This window comes from Zalophus californianus, chromosome 8 (assembly GCF_009762305.2).
Source record: "Zalophus californianus isolate mZalCal1 chromosome 8, mZalCal1.pri.v2, whole genome shotgun sequence".
Lineage (NCBI taxonomy): Eukaryota > Metazoa > Chordata > Mammalia > Carnivora > Otariidae > Zalophus > Zalophus californianus.
Genome location: NC_045602.1, coordinates 20,301,115 through 20,318,654, shown reverse-complemented (window position 1 = coordinate 20,318,654; position 17,540 = coordinate 20,301,115). Strand labels below are relative to the sequence as shown.

General features: G+C 40.0%; 1 protein-coding gene and 1 non-coding gene across 9 annotated transcripts in view; both read right to left on the bottom strand.

The window, feature by feature from the left end:
- Positions 1–1,944: 1,944 nt before the first annotated feature.
- The window catches only part of NCOA1 (nuclear receptor coactivator 1), a 246,093-nt gene continuing 230,497 nt past the window's right edge, over positions 1,945–17,540 (bottom strand). For 4 of the 8 annotated variants that reach the window (XM_027621455.2, XM_027621452.2, XM_027621454.2 and 1 more), the window contains 3 exons: positions 13,228–13,411; positions 8,412–8,501; positions 4,372–4,542 (listed from right to left, as the gene is read on the bottom strand). In XM_027621455.2, the coding sequence (XP_027477256.2) occupies positions 4,372–4,542; positions 8,412–8,501; positions 13,228–13,411 (445 nt within the window). Of the gene's footprint in view, positions 4,543–4,627; positions 4,685–8,411; positions 8,502–13,227; positions 13,412–17,540 lie in introns of all 8 variants that reach the window. The other 4 variants (XM_027621459.2, XM_027621460.2, XM_027621457.2 and 1 more) reach the window with 4 other exon arrangements.
- Positions 14,790–14,896, bottom strand: LOC113938755. Its single transcript, XR_003524964.1, has one exon. It is a non-coding gene; the product is annotated as a U6 spliceosomal RNA (small nuclear RNA).

Below are 17,540 nucleotides of genomic sequence, written 5' to 3'. Positions count from 1 at the left end.
TTAAGTGGCTACCTTTGGCTCAGGTCATGGTCTTGGGGTCCTGGGATCGAGCCCTGCGTCAGGCTCCCTGCTCTGTAGGGAGTCTGCTTCTCCCTCTCCCTCTGCTCCTCCCCCTTGCTCGTTCTCTCTCTCTCTCAAATACATAAAGAAAATCTTTAAAAAAAAAGTTATTTCGTAGAAGAAAGCCTTGCTTAAGGCCACAGTGAGATTAACATCTGCAGACTCTGAAGCAGTCCTCCATCATGTAGTCCAGGATGGGGAATCCAGAATTTGGAATCAGAAGACTTGGCTTCAGGTTCCAATTCCCCTGATAAACCATGTTTTGTGTCATAACCTTTCAGTTTGTTTTCTCTTTACAACATCTCTCTCAAAAGGACTGCAGGGATTGAATGAGACAATGAACCTAAAAGCACATGTGTTTTCCCTGAATGTTCCCCTAATGCTACAACAGATTATTGTGGCCCATTTGGCAAAAATAGATATAAAAGCCCATGCTTCTGGCTGGACAGGGCTAGTTATCAAAGAGACCTTCGCTACAGGATGCCACAATTTCCAAGTAAGGGTCCCAAAGCCTGGTTCATGTTTCTCCTGGAGCCAAGGGCTGATTTCAATTACTTTGCAATTCACCAGCTGACATAGTTCTAATGTTTATGAGACCTCAGAAACTGGTTAACAATGAAAAAAAAAAAAAAGTTCTCTGAGGTTCCTTCCTGTCTCCATGAGACAGAATTGTCACCCTGCCCTCTGAGCTCCCTCCTCTTCATCCTACAAACCACACCTCAAATGCCATTTCTTCGGCAAGGAAACTTTCCTTGCCCCTCCAGACAAGGTTTCACTCACAAAGGAACTTCTAACTCTCCTTGATATCACTTAGTCCTATTGTGATTAGAAGTACGTATGTCCTCCCCAGTGGAATATAACCTCTGGGAGGGCAGGGTTCGCGTCTCTGGATTCTTCCACATCTTAGCGCCTTGGAAAAAGACAATAAAACATGTTGAATGAGGCCAGAGCTTTGGGTTTCTTTAATCTTGTTAAGAGCTCTTGTGGCAATGAAAATAAAACATATAAAGAAAACTAATTTAGTGCTGGCAGAAAAGTTTCTGGATGGAGGAATGCTTCCTTTGGCAGTTTTCTCCAATAAAAAGAATTTATGGGCTTAATTAAATCATCAAGATCTTTTTCAGAGGTACAGGAATGGCCAAGGACCAAGCTTGCTCTGAATCATTCACTTTTTTCAAGTGGAGCTGCTCTCCTGGGAAGAGTGGTTCATGTCAAGGAGGAAATCAGCATAGCTTCCCTTTGTAAATAGACAACTGTCCTTTCTTTTCCTTTGACTCTCAAGGCCCAGGAGACAGTTTCTAGGTATGAACCTATCTTGGCCAAACCATAAAGAAGATGGAAGTTCTTCTATAGCAACCTCATTTTCCCTCAGTTGTTTCTATTAGTTTTTCTAGTGGCCTTCCCACCCCTACCTTAGCATAAATTTAAATCAATGTTCAGACTCATCTAAGCCAAGTATCATTTTTGCCTTATCCCAACATTGGGGAAAAAAGCTTTTATTCTCCTGTAAGCATGACTTCAGAGAGCAGCCACCAAATCTGTGTCTATTTATACGTAGGACTGTGTGTGGAATGCCTTCTAGAGTCACATTTGCTTACCCTCCTTATCCTGGCCGACTTAGCCAAGTGTTGGTGGATTTAGGCTGCTCTAAAAACACACAAACAAGAGACAAGGGCCTACATTTTATAAAACGCAAGGGCAAAATGAAGGAGCCTCCTTAAGTAAGATTCAACATCTCTGTAATCTGCATACTAATAATGTTAGTATATAAAAACCAATGATGGAGCTGGTGTCCTATAGCTACGAAGGGCTGCCCGACTCCATCTCCTGGGTCCAGAAACAGCAGGACCAGTGTGTTCAATCATCGGGCAAACGGCCAAGGGTACGATTTCCTCATTGCCCACTCTCACAACTTTACTTTGACCCTTTCCAATTTTCACTGGTTCATATCAGGGTGCCTTTGAGGATCTTTGGCTTCAGGGATCCTTTCTTTTGTGATCCTTTAATGACTCATTAGTCACTGGGGCTTTGGCAATTCCTGCAGGATGTAGGTTTCATTTCTTCCCTGTAAATGAAGAGGCAACCCAGGAGGTTGTTTAACAAATTCTATTCAGGAGCTGGAAAAGTGAAATTTCCTGTGGAATGACAGGAATTACATAGAAGCAAGCAATTTTATTTTCCTCAAATGTAGCAATAATTTTAATCTGTACATACATAAAACAAACAGTGCAATTATAAAACCTTGAAGGTGACATGCATACTTTAAGGTGCAGCTGGGATGGGGAGGATGTTATTAGCATCTCCAATTTTCCTTACCACTTTTTAAAACTAGTTCCTTATGCAAAAGCACTGAGTCAGGAAACTTCATCTGGAATGCTGAAGTTAAAGGTGAACTTCCTGAAGTCTGCACATCTAAATATCACAAACAAAACAGAAATGACCTCCTAGAGCAGTTTGGTAAGGACTAGAGTAATATGGCTGGGTGTTCAAGCTGGGAATGAATGAAATCAGGGATGCATTTTCTGAAAAACTAAAAGAGATAATGTTTGTAACTGAGTGTCCTATTTCTGTTTCATAGTTGCTACCCATGTGAGCCCTTCCAGCAATCTTTTTATTCGGTATAGTTTCTGAGTAGATGCTGTTCAATGGAGTTATTTGTAACTAGGGGTGGTGAGATGCACAAAGGAGGACCTGGGAAAATGGCTTCTTCCTTGGTGTCTGAGTCCATGCTCCTCGTCCGTTCTTAGTTCTTATGGCCTTTGCTCTGCCGTGGAAGCAGAGGTAGCTGGTGCACGATGTCAGATGCTGTCATCATTCACAGGCCCGGGGTGCAGGTAAAGGCGAGTGATGGGGGTCTACCTTTGCTTCTTCCACAATACCCTTCTCAAGCTTTCCTGGCCTTGCAGTGGAACTTCTAGAACTAGAGGCAGTTCACTGGGTCCTTGACTTAGAGCCAGGATGAGACAAGACGTGGCAGAGTGACAAGACACAAAGGGAAAATACGGTACCAATTAGCCTCAGAGTAGGATAGAGAAATTTATATTTGCACTGATGAGAATTCAAATCCCCACAGTCAATCTAAAACACAGGAAAATTTTCTTTGAGTACTAATTTTTCTCTGTACAAGTAGCCTGTGCACTTCTGGTGTTAACTCCTTGCACTGTCTCAAGGTAGGTGATCCCAGGGACACTCTAGGGCAGTGTGCTCTAGCTCATCTCCAACAGCTCTTTCTGGCAGTGGCATTTTGATGTGAACTGCAAAGTAAATCCATACATGGCATCACAGTTAGTAAAATAATGAAATATCACTAGCCAAATGTAATTGCAATTCAGTCAATGATATATTCACACACAAGTTTAGAAAAATCAAGAGTATGATAATAAAACCATAAAATTAAACAGAAGGAAATCAATTTCTACAAGAAATCAAATATATTTACAGTGAGATTTAAAGGGAAAAATAAGCTACTTGGATCATAAATTTAATTTTATTTTAAATAACTTTAGCTACTTTAGCTGTTAATACAATAAAAGCAGAAAGAACAGGCTGCCTTTTTTTCCAGATTTAATCAGAAAAATTGTATCTACAATAATTGACAGAACTCGCTTCTTGTCCTTCACCCATCTCATCAAAAATTATTGCATTTTCCCCCAAACTGTATTTTTTGGATTCCTCTGTGAATATACTCATTTCGTCCTCGTTCCTGGAGGCATCTTGGTTTAAATCCATCTTTAAAAAAAGGAGAAGGGGTACATATGGGAGGCAAAATATTCTCTTGAAGCCAACAGATAGAGAGTTGCTAGAAGAAGCTGATTGTACACACAAGCTGCCCGGGTCGGGAAAGGGAGGGCTGCTGATTTAGACACACGTGACAGCCTTTGGTGGATGGGCACAGGCAAAGCCCCACTGGGCCCTTCTTCCTTGTCAGGGTCAGGACTGAGCCAGCAGAGGTGGGGCTTCATCTTCTCCTCGGAACTTGTCGTTTTGGTTCTCCTCCAAAAGCCTTCATCCAGATAAGAAGCCAATGACTGATTACAAAAATAAGAATAATTAAATTTGGCTCAAGAAATAGATTGTCCAACTGTTCTGCCTTGTTGTTTTTTTTCAATATCCAAGGCCTTTACAAAGAAAGAAACAAAAACACCTCTCAATCTTCCAACAAAAGTGAATTCCTTTTTTTTTTTTTGCTCCAAATGCTACGACCTGAAGAATGGCTGCAGATTGAGATATCAAAAATCTCAGAAAAATATATAATATATTTGTATATCTCTGTATGTCTATTATTTAAATTTCACATTCCTTTAAAAGTGGTTATTCAGTCAGTAGCTGCTGAAGGAGGCTCTTCTGCTGGGCCTGGGGGGTCTGTGGTCCTGCCGTGGGTTTTTGAGTTCCCAGTGGACCAGGCTGGTTCAGGTAAGGGTCCCCGCCTACCAGATTCACTGTACACTGGACGTCAGCAAACACCTGAACCTGTTGCACCTGCTGGAACACAAATAAAAGATGTGTTTAGACAGAAGGGTCTGCCCCCCCGGCTTATGAGTGGGTACTACTTGAAGTGGAAACTCACTAGAGCATTCCTCTAGTCTGTAGTCACCACAGAGAAGAACTCTTCTGTCTTCTTGTCCTACAAAAAGAAAATCGCTGCACTCATTTTGCTCAGGGTTCTGGAAAGTTCACACTTTAAAAATAAAATCAAAATTGGAATGGTCAAGCCTCCTACAGGGTTGCCATCAATAATGAAAATGAGCATCACTGCTAATATTGCCAAGATTGGGAAAAGCCCAGTGTCAAGAGTCTGGGTGTCCAGTGGTGGGTTTAAAAATAAATATATATAGTATATATATACATATATACACACACACACACACACACATATATATATATATATTATTTGGAAATTGGTTACAAAAGCATTCTATGGATGACTTTAGTAGGATAAAAAAAACTTTATGATGTTAGAAAATTAAGGGCTTTAACCCAGTATTAGCAAAATAAAAACCACCACAACTTAGTAATAGGACATCAGCATTACTAAAGTTAATGTCCAGAAGATTTGCGTAGTATCTAAATATACTATTACATAGCTCTTTTACATATTGCCTTTTGAATTACAGCAAAATATTAGAACAATTTTATATTTAACTTCTTTTTCCTGACAGACAATCCATTTAAACACATGAGCTAAAAATAACAGTCAATTACTAGCTGAGAACAGTGTGAATTTTCCCTTTAGCTACTTTCAGTAATAATACACGTATCCCTTAAAAATGTCTAAAGTTGCATAGTTCTAGCATTTTCTATTGGGAAAACAAAGCCAGAAGTTAGTTTTTACAACCATCCTTATTAAAAAGTCATTTGTCGAACTGAATAAAGCCAGTATCACACTTGCAAATGTTCCAGACCAAGAACTGAGATGCCTTCCAAGGCATCCAAGTACATCTGTTAGGGTCTGAATCCTCTGGCAAATTTGTGCTTCATGTTTAATAGGTACATGAAGTATTTCAGATTAGTGATGCATTTTTTTGGTCATTCATCACTAATTTATGTCAATTACACTCAGCTTTTCTGAAAACTTTTCTATCCTAATTGAATAAAAGTTGTTTCCATCAACCGTCGGACACATGTCAAATGTCCCAACCTCCAACTGCTGTATCAGTCCAGTCCGCACGGTGTTTGCCTCTTGATCCATCTACACCTCCACTCTACAGTCCCTCAGAAAAGACAGACAGCCTCTGAGCTGAGTCTTCGTAGCTTGGTGGATTAAACCTCTAGTTACATTAGCGTCATTTTTCTCCTTATCCTCCTCTTCGCCCGATTTCCCAAGTTTTGCTTCTGGACCCCACAGGCTCCCATTTGTTTTCTTCTTTCTTTGGGCTCTTTTTTGTGCGACTAACATACACCAACTCTCTGAGTCTACTCACTAGCTCTCCCTGTGCCCTCCCCTCCCCTCTGTCCCTAACTTCTCTTTCCTACTCTTTTCCCTTTTCCAGCCCTGACCCCTCCTCTCTCTCCATGTCAATAATCCCCCTACTAAGCCTTCTTCCTGCTTCTCTATATTCTGTTCTTTCCCGGTTCTGTGCTCTTTCTTGCCTCTTCCCGTCTCTGTTCTCCAAACACAGGTAGTCCTCAATCCTCCTTGAACCCTCCTCCTTGGTTCTTTTCCTTTCCTGTACACCCGTCTCACTCCCAAGCTTCTGTTTGGCAAATACAAAAGCACTGGAGCAAACAGAGATTGCATGATGGGCTACAACAGAAAGAAGGTTCTGCCACTGAAACTTGGCATAAAGCACAAGCTATAGGGCTTTTAGGCACTGACTGATTAAGAAAAATAATAGCATGTAAAATTTCATGTTTATGTGTTTCAACATATGAAATACTGGGGCAAAGCACAAGGTGTTTCTGTCCCCACTTAAAAAACATTCTTAATAAAGGCACGATCAAATGAACTAGAGAGAAAATTTTGCTTCTTTAAAAAGAATGCTTTTAAGATAGCCTATTTTGAAATTTAAAAAAAAAATGGAAAAGATCAAACCAAACTTCAGCCATTTTGAACAGCTACTTAAGAACAGGATGCCTCAGACCAGACCTCAAAGGACTTCAGATAGCGCCACACCTCCACAGACAGGCAAAGCAAGACAAATAGGAACCCTACGATTTGCCAGGTGAGAAGAGTGGTGTGCGAGGAGCCCAAACCTCCTAAGATTTTCTGACAGAGTTTTCACACCAATCCAAATGCTGTTACAGAGCTCCAGAACTTTAAAACTCGTTTGTTTAGTTTTAATTAATTTGCCAAGCTGCCCAGTATATGTCTGCAGGAGTGAGACTTCGGAAACCTTCTAATGAAGACTTCATTTTCCCCATCATAAAATCCCCTCTTCACCCTCACAGGACTCAGATCCTGTCTCCTGTGACTCCAACTATGGACATGGCTCTAGCTGGTCCTCCTCCTCCTGAGGAGGCTGCTCGCTGCTCCTCCTGTCCCTCTTCCTCCTCAAGATGAAGCCTGAGCTGGTGGTTGCAACACTGCTCCTCCTGAGGGTGACACTTCATCTGTAGGACTTAATCCAAACCCCTGAGTTTAGCATTCAAGGCTCCCGGAAATCTGCCCCAATCTACTTTACCAAATTTAATTCCTATAAAATCTTATTTTTACCTTCAGTGGATTTGGTTTCCCAGGACCATGCTAAGACACTACTGTTTCCCTGTCTCCGTGCCCTCTACTTCTGGTCCCCTAGACTTGCAAGCTCACTCCCTCCTCCAGCCTCTGACACCTTCTCCTTCACCTTGCCTTGCTCATTGTCCTCAAGGTCCAGTTCAGCTCCTGTGGAAATGCTCTTCTGACCCTCACAGCATTTTCTCCTTTCTTTGAACACTATGGTTCCTGTTACTTGTAACATAAATTTGAGTTTGCCTTCTTTTGGCTATGTGACAATTAATGTGTATATATCTACATGTTCTATCTTTCAAGAGGACCTAAGTGGTATGGTAGAAAGAGCATGAACTTCAGTGTTAGAAATACCTGAGTCGAACCTCAGCTCTGCCACTTTCTAGCTTTGTGAATTGTGCGTGTAGTTAAATCTGTTTCTTCATCTGTGAACAAAACGAATACTACTTCCTTCATAGTGTCGTAGTGAGGCTTATGTGAGATAAAGCACAGTGCTTAGCACAGTGCTGGGCAAATTATAAGCATTTCACAAATGGAACTTCCCTTCCTCACTTCTCCCCACAGTTCACCTAGAGGGCAAACATGTCTCATGTTTCTTTCTATCTCCACCTTACCCTAATGCCTGTATAGTATCTTAAAAATATATATTTATTAAGAGACTAAAGACTAAATCAAAGTTACTGAAGTGAACTCAAACATCCGAAATCTCTAAATTTAGGTTAATATAGGAAAGTGCCCAGCCTTGCTATCTGTTTTGTTTTGAAACAAAACTTCTAAAAGGAGGCAGAGTAACAGCAGATGCTCTATTTTGTCTGAATTTACTGAGTGAGGTACTTTGATTACACATGAGTTTCAGAACTGTGCTTGTTTACTGTATAACAATTAGTGGCCACCATTTGTGATCCCTTTACCCTGTTTTACCACTGGATTAAACCTTTTGAAAACTTCTCTCATTTAACCCTCTTGACAATCGTATTAGCAGGTATCTTGTTAGTTCTGTTGGTTAAGTAGCAGCTCAGGAAAGTTCCCTAACATGTCCAGGAGGACACAGGTAAGAAGAGCAGAGCCAGGACTCACACCCAGGTCTGACTCCCAAGGTCAGGCTCTTAACCACGATGCTAAAACAAAGTTTCCTGTGTATCTACAGTACATTTGGCAGCTCTGGGTTTTAAATTTTCTTACTGACCTGGGTTCCATCTGTTTCTGTTTTGAGAAGGTCAGTGGATGAGAGCTGGTTGCAGTAGAGGCCTGTGTGTCTCAGTGCTGGATCATTTATCTATTAAAGATAAGTACAAGACCAAATTACGAGCTAGTTGTTTAAGTTGAAGACCAAATTCTTCAATGAAAAATAATCTCACTGACAGAAAATAGGGGTGCAGCAGAAATAAAAAGCTTAGCAATTTACTGTGTTGTTATAAGTCAGGACAGTGTTTCCCTTTGCAGGGGTGAAGAGGGATGTGGAAGGGAGCATGAAGGGAACCTCCGGGGTACCGCTGATAATGTTTTATTTCTTGATCTGAATGGTAGCTTTGAAGATGTGTTCAGGGCACCTGGGTGGCTCAGTTGGTTAAGCGACTGCCTTCGGCTCAGGTCATGATCCTGGAGTCCCGGGATCAAGTCCCGCATTGGGCTCTCCTGCTCAGCGGGGAGTCTGCTTCTCCCTCTGACCCTTCCCCCTCTCATGTTCTCTCTCTCAAATAAATAAATAAAATCTTTAAAAAAAATAAAATAAAAAAATAAAGATGTGTTCAGTTTGTGAAAATTCATGGAGTTGTATATTTTTCTGTATATTCTTATATGATACTTCAATAAAAAGTTAAATTCACACATACAAAAGTTAATCAGCAAACAACTTTTATTTCTTGCCAAGATTTAGTAATAGCAATCAGGTATATCCTCTGCCTGAATCAATGAAAAAATTGGATAAAATATATGAAACGAAGGCACTCAAGACACTGGACAAACCCAATGAAGGAGAGTGATCCCTAAGAGCTAGGGAACAACTGAGGTGTGTCCTACAATTGCCTCAGCCTACTGTCTCCAGAGAATTTCCAGGCTGCAGCCAGAGTGGGGACAGGGAACTCTGGCAGAGCCTTGCAGGCTCCCTGAGCTGAGATGATGCAGCTGGATGTCAGATGGTCAAGGCAGCTGGAGTTCACAGGGCAGAATATCAGAGGAGAGGGAGCTAAGCAGAGAGAAAGCTCTGAAGAGCTGCAGAGGGTCCCCTCGAGTCTGCAACTTAGTACTGATCTGCTAATGGATTTTAGGGAACTACCCAAAGCAGAGGAAAGAGTCACCGGAAAAGATGTTGATGGAGTAATTCCCAAAGATCACACAGAGCTGGGAATAGGTCCTGATCCAACCAGCCAGAGTGGAAAACATCATAATTCATATAGTATCAGGCAACATATTAGAAAGGCTTTGCCTCAGTAGTAAAGCAAAATGAGCCCTATACTAAATACTGCTCTGGTCCTACTAAACAAAAAAGCAAGACCTGAAAGGGTCAAACTGTTTCAAGTAACTGAACCATTTCCCAGAATAAAGCTCAAGAATGTAGGAATATCAACAAGGTAAAATTCACATGTTTGGCACCCAATAAAAGATTACCAAGTCATGCAAATTAGCAGAAAAATATGACCTATAATGAAAAGTCAATCAATTGAAACCAACCCCAAAATGATGCAGACGATAGAACTGACACACACGAATATTAAGACAATTACAAGAACCATATTCTGGATGTTCAAGAAGATAAGAGGAAAGGCTAAACGTGTTAGAGGTACAGAAGATACAAAAGAGGTCTGCACTGAACTTCTGGAGAGGAAAGCAGAATACCTGAGATGAAAAATATACTGGGTGAAATTAACAGATCAGACATTGCAAAAAAAAAAAAAAAAAAAAAAAAGAAAGAAAGAAAAGAAAAAGATTCATGAACTTAAAGCTACAGCAATAGAAACTATCCAAAATGAAACACACAGAGAAAAAAACCGACTGACCTTCTACCCCTCCCCCCAAAATCCGCAAACCCAGAGAATCAGTGAGTTGTGGGACAAGTTCAAGTGGCCAACTATGTATATATATATAATATAATAAATATAATATAATATAATATAATATAAATTAATATAATAGTGTGTGTATGTGTGTGTAATTAAGAGTCTCTGAAGGAAAGGAGGTGGGTGGTGACAGAAAAAATACCTGAAGAAACAATGGTCAATAGTTTTCCAAATTTGATGAAAATTATATATCCATAAATCAAGAAGCTCACTGAACTCCAAGCACAAGAACCATGAAAACAATCACTAAGGCATACTGTAATCAAATTACTTAAAACCAGTGACAAAGAGAATAATCTTTTTTAAAAGCAAGAGTGGGAGAAAAATCAATCATGTACAGAGGAACAAAGAGAAAATGCCAGCAGATAACACATCAGAAACACTGCGGCGGTGCAACATCTCTCAAGTACTGAAAGCTAAAACTAAAGTCAACCTAAAATTCAGGGAAAAAACTCTTTCAAAGATGAAGGGGAAACAAAAACTTTTTTAGACACACAAAAGCTGAAAGAATTCAGCAGCGGCAAACTATAAGAAATGCTAAATGAAGGGTGCCTGGGTGGCTCAGATGGTTAAGCGTCTGCCTTCGGCTCAGGTCATGATCCCAGAGTCCTGGGATCGAGTCCCACATCGGGCTCCCTGCTCAGTGGGGAGCCTGCTTCTCCCTCTGCTTCTCTCTCTCTGTCTCTGTCTCTCATGAATAAATAAATAAAATCTTAAAAAAAAAAATGCTAAATGAAGACCTTCAGGCAGAAGGAAAATGATACCAAGCTGGAAATTTGGATCTACACAAAGGAATGAAGACCACTGTAAATCACTACACAGGTAAATATAAACATTCTTTTTTGTTTTGTTTTGTCTTATTTATTTTTAATTTTATTTTATTACATTGTTAGTCATCATACATTCTTAAAATTAAAAAAATATGTAATTGTTTAAAGTAAAAGTACGTGGGGTATATGACATAAGTAGACATGTATGGTAACAACAGCACAGGAGGGGAGAAATGGAAGTCAACAGCTGTGAGGTTCTTATACACGAGGTAATTATCATAGCACTTGAAGGTACATGACAATAAGTTAAAGATGTATGCTATAAATTCTGAAGCAACCACTAAACTAACAAAATGGAGTTATATATAGTTAATAAGCCATCAAAGGAGATAAAATGAATTAAAATGTTCAATTAAACCAAAGAAAGGCAAGAGATGGAACAAAAAAAAAAACAAAAAAGATGAGATGTTTCAATTCAACCATATTAAGAATCACATTACATGTCAGTGAGCTAACCACTCCAAATAAAAGGTACAGATTGTCGAACTGAGTAAGAAAGCAAGACCCAACTAAATAAGAGCTATGCTTTAAGTGTAATATTCTTTTACCTAATTCATTATATTTTTTATTATTGTAATCTGCTGGAGGTAGTGAAAAATTCTAATAACTGAATAATAAGAACAAGGAAACAGACAATACTAGTAGGTCTTCTATTTTGCTATAAGAAATGAATCACTAAGTTGTTGATTTTTTTCCCTGCTAAACTCCTTAGGGACTTATTATATAATATCTGGGGAACAGAAAGTTTTCTAAAAAAATTCACATCAAAAAGGCATCCTATAGAAAAGGTAATTTAAGACTTGTTATAAATTATGGCTACATGAGCACAGTCTACTTTGTGGTTGCTCAAATGAGAACAGTAACTACAGGGAGGTACTGCAATGATCTTTTTTTTTCTTTTTTTTTTAAAGATTTTATTTATTTATTTGACAGAGAGAGACACAGTGAGAGAGGGAACACAAGCAGGAGGAGTGGGAGAGGGAGAAGCGAAGCAGGCTTCCCGCAGAGCAGGGAGCCCGACGTGGGGCTCGATCCCAAGACCCTGGGATCATGACCTGAGCCGAAGGCAGACGCTTAACGACTGAGCCACCCAGGCGCCCCTGCAATGATCTTCTTAAATATCATTTTGAATTTAGTCATTCTATCCTTAAAAATCTTCAGGAGGCTCCAGGATAAACGCTAAAACATTTAGATGGCTTGCAACGCCCCCAAAAAGCTTACCACATAAATTCTGCTTTAAATATAATATCAATGTCCCCTTAACTTCATGAGACTTTTCAACCTCTATCCCTTGCCTAGGTTATGCTGTGGCAACCAGTCTTGAATGTTTTTTTCTATTCTCTTTCTTCAGGCAAACCTTCCAAGAAGCCTTTCTTAATCACGCAGCTTTTCCCTGAAACCCTCAGTAGTGAATTGCACATACCCCAATCTGATATAAAATGTACGGTCCCATGGAGGTCTGTCTCTTACGCAGCAGTTTTGTCCTATTATTCAACTGATCCTTTGTTTATGTTGTGTCTCCCCAACTTGTTACTATTATCTCCCACAGAGCTATCTTTGTATATAGTAAGTACTGAATAAATGTTTGCTGAAATGAAAGGGAAAAGTGAAGAAAATGTGTTCAGAATATAAAGGGGTAAGTTACAAGCCAATGTATTATATGTATCATTTTATTTTATTTATTTATTTTTAAGTAGGCTCCATGCCCAGCGTGGAGCCCAACTCAGGGCCTGAATTCAGAGCCTGGATTCATGATCCTGAGGTCCAGACCCGAGCGGAGATCAAGAGTCGGATGCTTAACTGACTGAGACCCCCAGGTGCCCCTGTATCATTTTATAATAAATCTAAACAATAAAATCTCTTGAGACTAAAATCTTACCAGGTCTGTCAAAATTTCCATTGTATATCTTAAGAGGTAGTAATTATCAAAAGATAGTGGGAAATCATAAAGAAGGGCGTCTTTTCCCCCTAGTGTTATTGAGAAATAACTGACACGCATCACTGGACGGTGTGGTTATTTTTGACGAGTAACTGAACATACCTGATTTTCCCCGGAGGAATGACCTGTGGTGTGGTCTGGGGGGTGGGCAGCAAGTGTGCCAGCTGTGTCACTTACCTGCTCGGGGCACACAGTGTTCATTCCTGGCATCTGCAAAGAGCTCATCTGCATCTGGCCCATCATTGGGTTTATGTTCTGAACATTTGTGTTTCCACCTGCCATGGACACGGTGATGCTCATGTTGTTGTACACGCCTGGCTGTGCAGGCGTGGGCTGGTTCTGGACAGCTTGACTGAACACACTGTTAACTCAAAAACAATCCCAATTACATCCACAGATCGTGAACACGGGGGTAATGTGACTGAACTGTTTCTTGAGTATTAGATACAATTCCAAAGAAAAGATTTTACATTCTTAAACTACATGTTAAGACTTTATATCTTATTACAATATATAGAAATTGAGTGTAATTCAGATGAATTTTGACCTCTGCCCAAAGGATTTAATAACTACAGAGAGCTCGTTTTAAGTTACAATTATCTGGCCTGGTATCAGAGTTGTTAAGTTCCAATTAGCTGAATAATTAAGAAAGTTTTCCACATAAGTACATCTTCCAGATAACTGTAATATACTCATTTAACAATCAAAATCATTCTAAAATTTATTATACTATTTTATCTTCGTAAACCAAGAATGTTCTATTTAAGCAAAATGCCTGGGACATATATCAATGTTCAATAAATGTTCACGGAATGAATTAACAAAGGAATCCATGATTCAAAGATGGCATTCTTATACTATGATTGCTTGTACACCTTCTTAGACTTAACACTTAAGGTGAACAGTACTATCTTGTTCCACTCATTCCTTGTCCCTAGTAATAAGTGACACATGACAAGCACTCAGTAAATATCTTTATTTTTGTGAATTATGGACATGGGTTATTATTACTCAGTGCTGTCAACTGATGAGGTTTGGACTGCTTCTTATTTATAGATTTTCTGGTATCTACACCAATGTTTTTCTAAGGGAAGTCCAGAGACCATATGAAGAGAATTCCCTGGGACTCTTTGAGAACTGGGACTCCCAGGCCTTACTCCAGCCCTAGTGAATCAGTTTCTGAGGGTAGGCACAGAAAGTCACATTTCTAACTATTTATGCACATTAAGACTCAAGGGCCTTTATTCAATGTTGTAGAGCTTGCTGTCACTTCTCAAGGATTCAGCTTCTGGTTGCTTTCACTATGCTATAAACTAAGAGGAATATAACCAGATATTTTTATTTGGCAAATGTAATGTTTTTAAAGACTCCAAAGGTCTTCTCAGGCCAGAAGGTGGCTTTATGTCTTTTCCAGAAGCAAAATGCAAGGGCAATTATGTTTTTCAGAGGGCTTGTTTTACTGACTTCCTTCTTTATGGCCTCATTCTGGACTGTTGTTATAGTTTGGACTGTTTCTCTTAGTAGGTAGAACAGAATGGAATAACCTCCAAGTAAATACAACTTGAAACTTTATATTTGAACTCCCAAATTCTAAATGATACAGATATACACATCTAAAGGAAAATGATATGAATTGTGTCTTTTACAAGTTCTACAAAACACCAAATGTTTTAAGATTATCAGTTGTTAAACAATAAACTACTGATTGAATTCCACCTATTTTATTTTTTTTTTTTATTTAAAATATGGAACGCTTCACAAATTTGCGTGTCGTCCTTGCACAGGGGCCATGCTAATCTTCTCTGTATCGTTCCAATTTTAGTATATGTGCTGCCGAAGCGAGCACAGAATTCCACCTATTTTAATGTTAATTCTGGAGAATTTGATTTCTAAAAATTATTTACCCCATCAGTGACTTATCTATCTCTTATCTATTCCTTGCTAGCTCCTGGGAGGTAAACAGGATATACTGACATTTATAGTTTCTGGTAGATTAAGGTAATCATGCTAAAATTAACAGACTGAGAAACAGCCTATTCATCATGTCTGAAGAAAAGCAGCAAATTTTCCCCAAGTAATTATAAAACACAAATGCTCAAAGAAAATTATATGCCTAGGAAATGGTCAATAATACATCTTTGAACCATTAATGTCTGTACAGTGTGACGCTTGTGAGGCAGTGTCCCCACAACTAAAGGTGAGGAAAAACCTATTAGTTTGCTGCCCATTTTCTAATGAGAACATTTCTGCCCCAGACAATGCTCATTTGTCAACTGATCCATAAATCCCCACTGTGAAGGCTCAACTCAGGGCTATGTTAAGTTAATGCATGCAGAAGCTTCAAGGACTGCAATGATGTCATACTTAGTGAAAAAAGTTTAGGATTTAATTTCTTTTCACATTTATTCTTGGGACTTATATTAGCTTAAGTTCATTCAAACTGCTCTTGCCAATAGTTCCATTTTAGTTTCTTCCATTATGGGAAGAAGACCAAGCCCTCTGCAGCATCAATCACTGTTCTAGGTCTCAGAACCATGGGGTTCCCCGACACCTTAGGCCCAAGGTGCAAAGAAATTCTCCCTCCCTCTGCTTTCTTGGTCAGCCCCATGGCAGTTACTACAGTTTCTTACACTAGCACCAGGTATTTGGAAGCCCCTAAATCATGGTGGGGAGGGGGAAGGTAAGGATGAAGACTTTGGCCTGAAGTGGCTTCCATAGGTATTAGAGGTATTATTAACAAGCAGGGAGGTGCTCCAGGTCATGTAAGTCTAAAAACAAAGGGTTAAACAACAGGCTTTCCTAGGCTTTAAAATGCTAACAAGCGCTCAGACTCTTCCTAGCAACTAGTGTTCCAAATCTGCACTGTTCCAGGACAGAGAGGTTTGGTTTAACCCTTTATTTTTCTTGCCAACGGAGAGATCATGAAAAAGAATTACATTACACAGTCTCTGAACTCTATTCCATCATTCTACTAAATGATTCTTTGTTTCATGTGTTACTTCTCTCCATTTACTGCTGTCACCAACTGGACTCTTGGTAACTTGACAGCAAGGGCAGTTGGCCCCAGTTCCCTGTGGTAGCTTGTGCTGTGCAAGATAAACAGCGAGGGGTCACAAAATGCATGCTGCCTATGTTGACTAATGAAGCAAGTAAGCAAGTGTGAATGCTTGGAGACTTGGTGACAACTATTTTCTTTTTCAAATGATTTGGCTAAATCAAAGTTCACAAAAACAAAGTACAACAAAAATTGAAGCCCACATTTGAATCTGAACCCAAGAAGCGACTGAGGTAAGACAGGGAATTTTTGTACTCATTCACTCAAAAGATGTACATTAAGTGCTCACCATTAAGGGTGGACATACCCAAGTAAACAAAGTTTTGCTCTTAGGATGATTATATTCTAGTTGGAAGAGACAGACCACAAACAAACAATATGTCAGGTGGTAAGGACTATGAAGAGAAATACAGAAGGGAACAAAGGGATGAGGGGGTGGAAACTGCTGTTGTTTTAGAAACGATGGTCAGGGAAGTTTAATATGGTGACATTTAATATCTATGTCTAATAAGGTGACATTTAAGGAGAGACTTGAAGTGTGAGAGAGCAAACCATGTGGCTACTGTGAGGAGAACATTCTGACAGAGGGATTTAAAAACGCAAAGGCCCTGAGTTTGCAATGTACTTGGCACATGTGAGGAACAGAAGAATAAACAGATACCACTGTGCAAACTGAGTGATGGGAATAGCAGCTGAGGTCAGAAAGGGACCCAGGAACAAGATTATGTGGGCTTCACAGGCCCTATCCTGCATTCTGAGTCAGCTGGTGAGTTGTGAGTGAAGGACTGCCATACCGCTCACGTTTGAAAAGCATCACCTGGCCTCCACGTGGAGATTACACTGCAGAGGAGCAAGGGTGGAAGCAGGGAGACCAGAGGCTCCTTCAACAGTCCAGGGCAAAGATGATGGTGGCTGGCACTGAAGTGTCCAAATGGGGCAGGGAAGAAGTGAGAGCTGCTAAGAAGCTGGCAGGATTTGCTGATGGGCTGTCTGATGTGCGATATGAGAGGAGATAGAGGTTTTCTTCTGAATAACTGGAAGAACTGGAAGTTGTCGTTCAGTGAGATGGGGACAAGTAGAAGAGGAGCAGGTTTTGGGGGAGAATATACCCCTTCAGATTTTATCAGGTTAAGCTTGAAATGCCTATTAGACTTCTGAGTGGGATGTCGATCAGGCAGTTGCACGTACAGTATGGCGTTCAGGGGAGAAGTCTGGGCTGGAGATTTATAGACTTTATTTTATTTTTTTAAAGATTTTATTTGTCCGAGAGAGAGAGAGAGAGACAGAGAGAGAGAAAGAGAGCACACAAGCGAGGAGAGCGGCAGGCAGAGGGAGAAGCAGGCTCCCCGCGGAACAAGGAGCCCAATGAGGGACTTGATCCCAAGACCCTGGGATCATAACCTGAGCCGAAGGCAGACGCTTAACTGATTTAAAT